The sequence below is a fragment of the Poecilia reticulata genome, unplaced genomic scaffold (genome assembly GCF_000633615.1).
Source record: "Poecilia reticulata strain Guanapo unplaced genomic scaffold, Guppy_female_1.0+MT scaffold_691, whole genome shotgun sequence".
Taxonomy (NCBI): Eukaryota; Metazoa; Chordata; class Actinopteri; order Cyprinodontiformes; family Poeciliidae; genus Poecilia; species Poecilia reticulata.
In genome coordinates, this window is record NW_007615438.1 from 1 (window position 1) to 10,063 (window position 10,063).

Below are 10,063 nucleotides of genomic sequence, written 5' to 3' on the forward strand. Positions count from 1 at the left end.
AGTTCACAATATCTGCACAAAACATTTTACATACTGTCTAGAAAGTAAAACATTCACCTGCAGTATTTCACACGTCTCTCTAATCCATCAGCCACAAATAAACCAGTTTAACACCTAACACAGGCGTGTCCAAAGTGTGGCGCTGAGGCCATTTGTGGCTCTTGAAATGATTTTGTTCAACTCCAGAATACAAGTCAAGAATGGTAAAAACAATAACCAAAAATTTTTCTTAAATAAGGCAACAGCCTGAAGCCCTTTTTATGTTTTGGACCTTTAATGATGTATAGATTTAAATTTGGCAAGTAAAATAAATAAGCAAACAAAAAAGCACAAATTAATTGCTTTTTTGATTCAATGACTTTTGTGGCCTGCAAATAGTTTAAATTAGCCAGATTTGGTCCCCGGGACTAAAAGTTTGTGTTGCTCACATAATTAGTCAATGTGGTTTCCTACAGTGAAACAGAAGAATTCAATTTAAATAAGAAAAGGGAGAGGGTGTAATTATTTCAAATGTCCATTCGGTCACACTTGTGCACCACTGACCTAAGATGTGTCTCTGAGGGCCCCTGCTGGACGTACTAAACATCTCTAACAAGATGAGAAAGTTTTTTGCTGTTTTGGGTCATAATCCTGTTGGAAGACCTATGACCAAAGTTTCTGTAACTGGTCGGCTCAATGCCTGGACAGTTTGATACAGATTGAAAACCCCCTGAGTCGGCTGCAGCAAAGCAGCCAGAACGAAACCAGGCTTCCTTCATGCTTCACAGTCGGGACAGTGGCCTTTTCCTGGTCTGCTTCATTCATTCTCTGACCAAAGAGCTGAAAAGCTTAAGTTTTGTGTCACATGTCCAAAAGACTTTCTCCAAAAAGCTTCACGGCGTTGTGGTTCAGTCCAGCCTCACGTTTTATGATTTGATTTGCTCCCCATTAAGTCCACTTAGGCTGAAACAACAATGGATGGTGCAAACTGACTTTAATTTTGCATTACAACTTTAATTTCTCTGGAGGTTGTTCTGTACTCTCACCTTTGCCTAAACAATAGTTGGGTAAATAAACATTTGCTTATTTAGATATCAGGCTAAATCCATGTGTGGGTCATTTATTCCTCTGATTTAACCCAGGTAAGACAATACAGACTACATTTGTGTTCAGAAAGGAAATAAGTTGAGCCTCGTTGCATAAATGATTCATGCGTTGCATAAATGATTCATGAACACGTTCCCGGTCTAACTTGTTCTGCAGCAGAATCACCTGCTAAAATCAAATGGGTTGGGTTGACGTTCCTGTAAATCAATCAATCAAATTTTATTAAAATAGTACATTTCAGAAGCAAGGCCTTTCAAAGTGCTTTACATAATTAAAATAAAAACAGCATGTGACATTGAATAAACAGTGAGAAAGAGGTTTTGAAAAAGATAAAAACATTAAAACCCGCTCTAACCTGAACCAAACAGAGGGAAGTGGTTGGTCGACAGTTAAAATCTGGGCGTTTAATTTCCTTCTAAACCTTCATTTTCAGGAAGAACCACAGGCTGCTGATCAGCTCCACTTTCAATTCAACAAAAGCTTCAAACGGTAAGGGTTTTTATCTTAAAATGTGATGTTTTGCTGTTTATCAACCAATTAAAGCAGTAAATAAATGCACAAAGAAAACAATGAACACAGTGTTGAAACATTAACAAGCTCACATGTTGTCAAGCCTGTTTCTTACACTGATTCACCTGATCTTCATTAGTTCTCAACAGGATATTATTTAAACGCTTTATGAACTATTTTAAGTCAAGATGTCACTTTGTAGACAGAAATGAGTGGAAACAGAAACACTGAAGCCGAAGAAGGAGGAAGAGGAAGATGGCTTCCTGCTCTTTGTGTGGCTGCTGCAGGAGCTGTTGGTCTTTATCTTTGTAAGTTACAGAAAACTGATCACATTTTTTAATTTCATATGATGAAGAGGCCCATGATAATACAATCACTGTGAGGTTATTTTCAGATTAAACTCTGTATTTGTGTTTTATGCTTTGACGGAACCAACAATACAGAGGAGAATTTTATGAAAAGTTGAAGAATAAAAATCAAAAGTTTTGAGATAAATCTTAGAATATTTTATAGGAAAATCTCAAAAATGTCTTCAGCTTTTGAAACTCTGAAATTTCCAAGTTTTTTCAATAATTTTTCTAAACTTTTTTTGGTGAAAATTTAGACGTTTTTTCTGCAACAGCCCATATAAAAATAGTACATTTGTACATGTACTATGTACAACATAGTACATATAAAAATATTGATGCATCAGACGATTTAGATTTGTATTTATGTTCCATGAAGGTTTTATTTTAAATGCATTTTTGACATAAGCAGATATAAATGCTGATGCATTTGTTCAGTTTAGGCCAATACTAAACTAATCTAAATGGCTTTGAATAGGTTAGTATTGACCAATACATAAGCCTACATGTATTGGCCTATTTGTATTTTTGCTAACAAGCAACTGAACAGGTTTTCACTTTTATTAATTTCATCTGTCTGCATAGACATAAAATACCTTCAAGTATGGTGTCTGAATTCACAAGCTTTGTCTATTAATAACCACTTTTAGATATCATTGTTGGTTACTTAGACCAGATAATTAAAACATACCCTAAATTTGTTGAAATGTCTCTGTTTGCTTCTTCAGGGTGGCAGAATCGTGAAGCCCAAAAAAAGATTGAAGAGATGGAAGTAAAGCTCATGAGAAACAGTCTGTACATCCACCGCAGTCAGGTTGTTCCGTTTATCGAATTTTTTTCTACGTTTTCAAGTCCTCCAGAAGAGAAAAGAAACGCTGTACGCAACGGTTATGCAACCAAAGGAACACAGTTCCTTTTGTCAGAGCTGGACGACTTGGAGGATCTGCTGGTGGAAAGGCAGCGTCTCTACTGCAGCTACTTCACCAGGAAGTCTCGACTGGAGCTGATGGAGAAGAAGATAAAGGACAACGCCAATATTTTGATTTGGTACAATTTAATAAAAAAAGAGGAGTTGGATAAAATCTTCTGTGAAGATCGTCACTGTGCTTCCTGTGTCTCGTACCTGTGGACTGGAGACAGAAGAAAAAATGGAAAAGTGATGTGGGAGATGCTGGAAGGCTGGAGGAAAGCGGCGACGGAAAATATCAAAGACGAGGACTTCAAAAAAGTGAGCATGAGTCAGAGTGGCTTAAACCTTACATGAGAATATCCTGCACTAAACGTTAATTTCTTTGTTTTTTTCACAGGTTTTCGAGGACAAAGAAAATTTCCGGTCTACTTTTCAGCGCTGATTAAATTTGGTCATGAGAAAACTTTACTCAGCAGGGGTTTCAGGAAATCTAAAACCAAATGTTGATCAATGTTGTTATTATTTAATGGGAGTTAATGTTCAATTCTGCTTGGTGTCATAAGAGCCTTTAGAGGGACATAATTATACAAACATTTCCAATCAAGAAAATTATAGATGTAGATATAGATATAGATGATTATAGACTGTCTTGGGAAAACAGTGTCTTCAGTCAGAGGCTTCTTCAAATTCACTGTAACAGACTGCTGCAGGAGATCTTTCAGCTAACAGCCATCACCATCTACAACAACTCTGAAGAATTTTATTGAGTTACATTAATTTCATTCCCCTTTGAGATCAATGAAATATTCTTGAATTTGAATTTTGAGTTTCTCTTTCGTTTCATCATCATCAGCAGCTGCGTTTCCATCACAAATGTGCACAAATCTTTGTTTATGTTCTGCTAATTTTGAGAAAACACAATTTTGCAATTGCCATTTCCATTAAGTAAGAAATTCTATTGAAATTTTGTCACGGCAGTGATGGATGTGAAACAGTTATGTAAAATACATTTTTTGTTGTTTTTGCCAGTAGTAACATCAGGCTATTCATCATGACTCGTATGATGAGAAAAGTTTTTCCATTGCAGATAAACCACCTCATTCTATCATTCTAATGCCAAAAAATATTTTTTAACAAAAACAGTTTTTTTTGTTTGCAAATTTGCATGTTTCCATTTAGTAAATTTGTTTTCTTAATTTCAGTTTGCACAGGTCTGACTAATGTAAACGCAGCCAGGGACTCAAAAATGAAGATCTTTGTCCCTTTTTGAGTTTGAAAACTCTAATGTAGATTTTAATGTTTCTTTTTGGGTAATGAACTCAGCAGCTTCAAGCTTCTGGAAATTGTTCCCAAAGATAAATGATACTTATGCAGATCCTCAGTTCTCTTCCTGACATGTTGACTGGTTTGTTTTGACTTTTCAACGATATTTGAAATTGCACAAATACATTTTTCCAATGGAAACACGACAATTTAGGAAAAAAAAAAAAAAAAACTCACGTTTTTCAATTAAAAAAAGAATGTTTTTGTGCTGGGTCGATGGGGGTTGGGGATTCATCCGTACCAAAATAGATATATTTCTCAAAATTGCAATGGAAACACTTTTTTCATATCCCATCTTCACATCAACAGCCGGATGTTACGAAGAAGACAGGAAGTGGTAGGAGGAGGATGGTTTGTTTCTGTTATTTTCGTACAATGTTTGATTTTAATTAAATTTCTTATATAATGGAAACGCACCGATTACAAAATTGTGTTTTTGTGCCATTAGCAGACAATCGACAAAAGTTTGAGCACAATTGCTACGGAAACACAGCTAATGCTAGGTTTAATGCTAGTAGTTTTTTAATTACTGAAGTGGCTGTTTGCATTAGTGTTTTTTGAGCATGAGTGATTGACATCGTTAAGACCCGCCTCCTGGCTCTGATTGGTTGTTTCTGACTGAGTTGTGTATTTCTGCAGGTTATAGGGGGAAACAAAGAAAAGACAGATTATTGACATGACATAATGATAAATTTAACAACATAACAGCTGTTAACAGCCTAACTAAAAAACAAAGACAATGGTTATGATTAAGATAGTTAAACAGGGTATGATTTAAAATATGTATTAATAGTATAGATGTAGGAATATAAATTGACATACTTGCCCTTTTGGAGACATTTTTCTAGTAGACAGTAAGAGCTGCTGATCAGGTTTTGACTCTGCTCTGTCCAATGGGAGCGATGAAATTCACCCTCTTGGTTTTGTTTACTTGCAAAAAGTACAAAGTGAAAGTGAAAGCAAACCTCAACAAGCTGAATAAGTAACATCCACACTGAACCGGACCAAGCAAGCAGTCCAAAGTGCTTTCCTGATGTGAATACACCCTTAATCATCACATTGGATGGATAGGTAAGCAATTCATCAGGAGAAGATCATAATTACTGTAATTTGTCATTAATTATATGGCTTGGCTGACATCTGCAGGTAAACGCTGCTCCATATTACATGGTGTTTATGGTTTTATATCTTTCTGCATGCTGGGAACCTGGTTGTACTTTGGTAATGATAATAAAAAAGACATGAACCTTTGTCTGTAAATTCCAGTAAAGGGAAGAAACTGGTTTAAAGTCCTGCTCAGTGATGCAGCTGATCAATAAACAGACGGTTGGTGAAACCTGTTCCTCCACATCATCATTACTTTAAGGTGAAAGGAGTGGCTACACTGACCCACTGTGTGTTTGGTCATTATTAAGATGATCACAGTCAGACTGGACATCACCAACCAGATCATGTAAGTTGCCTAAAATGTAGATTTTCTTTTGAAAAGCACAAACTATGGCCAGTTAAACGGAGTTAATTTATTTCAGGTTCTATGTGAAATTTTGTCAAGACTATCAAAGTACATTCATGTTTCTCGTCTTATTTGAAGTTTTTGAACAATATGACTGATTTGAACAATATGATAAAAAAACTGAAGAAGTTTTTAGTCATTTCTAAGGTTGAAAGTCAGGTATTCGAATGCTTAATGTCTTTGGATTTCCACCCATCTGTCCCTTATGTAAGTGAAAGTACACAAAAACAGAGCTCAGGTTATTTGAGTTCATCCAGTTATTTTCTTTTCTCCACTAACACGTCATCTCTTAACAACTCAATGATTTTAATCTGTAAGGTAAATCTGGAGAGAACAGGTAACCCGTGTTTACATCAGACAGGACATGGTCTGATTGGTCAGGCTGCAGTGAAATGCTTCCTGTTATTATCATTTCTCACCCAACCCATTTTCAGTCGGACTTCTTCTTTTTCAGATCATAACTCAGCTGTGATTCAGAGCAGCCATGAGTGGCACCGGCAGCACCGAACAGGATGGAGAGGGAACCGGAGGAAGAAGTCGGATCAGCACTTTGTGTTTTGCAGCAGCAGGTGTCGCTGTGGCTGCTCTTTGTAAGTTACAGTCGACTCACAGCATTGAAGTTTAAGATTCTCACTCACAAGAAAACAACGGCAGGACTATTTATATGATCGGAGGAAACTAAGTCAAACCCACCGAGAGTTTTGATGGGTCGTTCGTTAGCGATTCGTTTGATTCTTTTGAACGGCAAGAACTGTTCTTTGTTTTTTACGACTATGCTAACAATACTCTGCTCACACATCAGCAACTATTGTTATTTTTATTTAACTAAAAATGATTAAATTAATTAAATACAGTAGATACTATTGATAGAAATGGTTGAATAATTTTGCAGAAGATGATTTTTGTTTCTGTCAAAGCAACTCAAGTCTGTTTTCTTTTAATTGTGCTTCTAAATTATAAATAGCTGTAAATGTTACTAATGCACACAACACTTGGTAGTTAAAAAAAAGTTTTTTTTTTTTATTTCCATGTTTGTCATCATTGGAAAGCCAGACTTTCACAGTATGTATGTGATTCAAAACACCGCGACTAGACATGTTCATGGCTTTTCACATTTAACGAACAGCATGGATGAACAAAAAAAAACAACAATAAAGGAGATTAATATTTTCATTTCAGGTTGTTTATGTTGAGATGTTGTGTTATTGTTGGGCAATTTCAGGCTAGTTGATCTGTGATGTTTGTTCAATAGGTTAAGTGATCATCAGGCTGAAAAGGTTTGAGAAACAGACCAATTTTGTGGTATATGGTATATTTTTTTAATGGTTCATAGTTTGTGAACTATTTCTCTTCTCTTTTTGTTATTTCTAAAAATAGTCTGGATATGTTTAAACTGCTTTGTAGCGTTTGCCAAGGCCTCTTGCTGTTTTATATTTTTAAAGCTTTTTTTCCCCACTTTTCCCATGACTTAGACTGGAAAAATCTTGAAGCAAAGAGAGAGAAGAAAGAAATGGAGCTGAAGATCAAAAGAAACCTTGTCTATATTCAACGGAGTCAGTGGATCTCACTGAAAAGTGCTTTCGGCCTTTTTGAAATGCCACTAATGGAGAAAACAAAATCACTAAAAATGGAGCTCAGAGAAAGAACCGAACTACTCAGTTTATCGCAGCTGGATGAGTTGGAGGACATGTTGGTGGAAAGACAACATCTTTTCTGCAGCTACTTTACGCCAAGATCGTGTCGGGAGCAGCTGGAGGACGAGATCATTAACAAAGCTGGTAGGATACCAGCTTTCCACAAGAAGAATGTAAAGGCAAATCTGGAGAAGATCTTCAGAGAAGATCGCCATTGTGCTTCCTGTCTATCATACCTCATGACCGGGGATAAAAGAAAGAATGGAAGAATGATGTGGAAGCAGCTGGCATACTGGAGAAGAGCAGTGAGGAAAGACAAATACTTGAGTGAAAATTCCACTTATTGTTAGCCTCCCAAAACTACGGCCTGTGTGGCCATAAAAAGACGACTAACAGGGTAATCCATTTGTTAGCTGCTTCCTGTTAATCTTTTTCTGTTGGATTGTGAAGATCAGCTTTAGAAAATTTCTGCTGTGTACAGTTGAAACCAGAAATTTACATACACTTGCATGTCGACCTTCAGTAACATAATCCATGCGGAGCGAAGAAACCTATGTAAAACTACAATTAGCTAAAAACCCAAAGCTAGCTAAAATGTTGACTATAGCATCTAAGCCTAGCACTAGCATGGCGACTACAAAAACATACTTCATGCAGTACAGAAAAACCAACGTTAAAGCTCAAATTAGTTAAAATGATATTAGCTTAAAGGGTATCATAATTAAGTTGGTTTTTGCTAGCATAATAGCTGACGATGCTAATTTTAATACATCATCTAACCATAGCACATTAGCAACCAATAATCTGCTGGATGTGAAATGCTTAAACAGCCTGTATACCAGGTTATTAGTCCAAGGTGTTAAACTCTACAAAAGGTATTTACTTGTCCAACCTCAAAATGGCCACTGCCTTGTCTCCCCCCTGACAGCTCTGAAACTGGATGTTTCATTGTAATTTCTTAGACAGGAACTGAAACTTCAAGTGTAAAACACAAACGACATTTTATATTGTAATTCTCAATGCTGCCACAGGAGGGGGCTGTTCCTGTTGTATTCATGTCTAACTGTGCTAATCTAATAATGTTAATCTACCGTCTTTGTTATTTTATATGTCAGAGGTGCTATACAAATTAAATTTTACTTACTCCAAAGTATTTCTTGTTTTCAACAGGCAAGAGTTCAGGTTTACAGCTAAATTTTAGTTTTTGCTTGTCTTGCTTTCTTTTTCTCGTCTCACTGTACAATTGTTTTGAACAATTCAGTGGCTGTGATTGGGAACCGATTATTTTTTTAGTGTTTTTGTTTTTGATACCATCACCATCCAAATCCTACTCTGTATCTGTTCTATGTGTATGACTTGTAACATTTGATCCTTTTTCGGCATTGAAGCTTGTTTTTATGTATAACCAAATCTCCTTTCTCAAGACGGGCTAATTAAATTATAACTTGTAAAGTTTAACCACTTTTAGTTTTGTCATGTGCTGGACGGTTGGCTGAGATCAAACAAGTAGATAGAAATGAATATCTGGGAAGAATCATAACTTAAACATAACACTTAAAGCACCAGGGTTTATATAGAAAAAATATTCAGATTTATTTTTGTGGTTTTAAAGGCTCTACATTGAAGAAGGTGAGAATTAGGCATAACTTTCTGTTTTTCTATATGTTCTGCGCTCCCACACACACAGAGCTGTCAGCCACTCCTCAACCCCTCACTCCTGTTTCAAACTCTGCTTCTAACGTAAGAGTTAAAGGGCTAAATATGTTTGAGATATTTGCTGCCTTTGACAAAAAAAAAAAAGCTTAAGTCTATGAAAGCAATGTAGCAGTTTTGTTAGTTTTGCTTTCCAAGGCATAACAAGGCTGTTTATCATGATTCAACCAAAGTATCCCTATGGCCATGGCCTTCCGCTCGGACTGCCATATCCCATCCGAGTACCACAGGTAACCTACTGTTACAAATTCCCTAGTATTGCTATACATTTGTCCGTCTTTTTTCAATGCTGTTGCACAAAAAACAAACAAACAAAAGAAACAACTAGAATTTTACATCAGGCGCCTTGTTGGGCTGCTAAGGGGTCTTTAAGAAATTATATATTGATCCATTGGCGGCAGTTATTTTTTGTTACGTTCATACCGTTTGTGATAAAAGGGGGCATAACGATCCGTTAACGATCGCTAAATATTGCTTTGCTATGCTAATGAGGTGGTGTATTTCAATGCTAGTTTCAGCTAATGTTTCTTAGCAACTTTTTTATTTAATCTCTCTAATTTCTGCTCTAACATTAGCAGGTGTTACCTTTGCTGTATTCCCCCAAATAGCATTTCTGGCTATGGACACCTTTTGCCAACCCACTGACACTGCTAATGTGTAAAGAAACATGAACCTTTAGAATGTTGTTCCTCGCTTTCATTCAGTATTAAATTGTTACATTTGTTTAGCATAAATGGTGCTTGAAACCTTCTGATTTTAGTCGGCCAGGTGCGGTTTGATCTGTTTATTGTCAAAAACTTTTCCATTTGGCTCTTGCTATGCTAGAGCGACAAACAAGCAGCTTTATAAATCGCTAATAAGAGACATTAACATGAAAAATTACATTTTAATACATTATTTTATGTAATTGAAATAATATAATCTAACATAACATAATTATATGTTAGAATATGTTAGATTATAACATAATCTAACATATTCAAAATAATATAATTAAAATGCAATAATTACTGATTTTTATAGTTAT

The 10,063-nt window shown here is 36.0% G+C and overlaps 2 protein-coding genes across 4 annotated transcripts; both read left to right on the forward strand.

The window, feature by feature from the left end:
* The first annotated feature begins 1,415 nt into the window (after nt 1-1,415).
* On the forward strand, nt 1,416-3,736 carry LOC103461163 (uncharacterized). Of its 2 annotated transcripts, none has more exons than XM_008403492.2 (4): nt 1,416-1,575; nt 1,799-1,904; nt 2,672-3,171; nt 3,251-3,736. In XM_008403492.2, exons 2-4 carry the CDS (start codon nt 1,805-1,807, stop codon nt 3,293-3,295), a joined length of 645 nt encoding a protein of 214 aa, XP_008401714.1. In that variant the 5' UTR covers nt 1,416-1,575; nt 1,799-1,804; the 3' UTR covers nt 3,296-3,736. The 2 variants fall into 2 exon arrangements, with proteins under 2 accessions (XP_008401714.1, XP_017159084.1); XM_017303595.1 differs by having other exon boundaries at nt 1,803-1,904.
* Nucleotides 3,737-5,268: 1,532 nt separating this feature from the next.
* On the forward strand, nt 5,269-9,024 carry LOC103461162 (coiled-coil domain-containing protein 127-like). 2 transcript variants are annotated; one of them, XM_008403491.2, is made up of 3 exons: nt 5,269-5,629; nt 6,144-6,279; nt 7,162-9,024. In XM_008403491.2, exons 2-3 carry the CDS (start codon nt 6,174-6,176, stop codon nt 7,671-7,673), a joined length of 618 nt encoding a protein of 205 aa, XP_008401713.1. In that variant the 5' UTR covers nt 5,269-5,629; nt 6,144-6,173; the 3' UTR covers nt 7,674-9,024. The 2 variants fall into 2 exon arrangements, with proteins under 2 accessions (XP_008401713.1, XP_017159085.1); XM_017303596.1 differs by lacking the exon at nt 5,269-5,629 and having other exon boundaries at nt 5,645-6,279.
* Nucleotides 9,025-10,063: the final 1,039 nt, after the last annotated feature.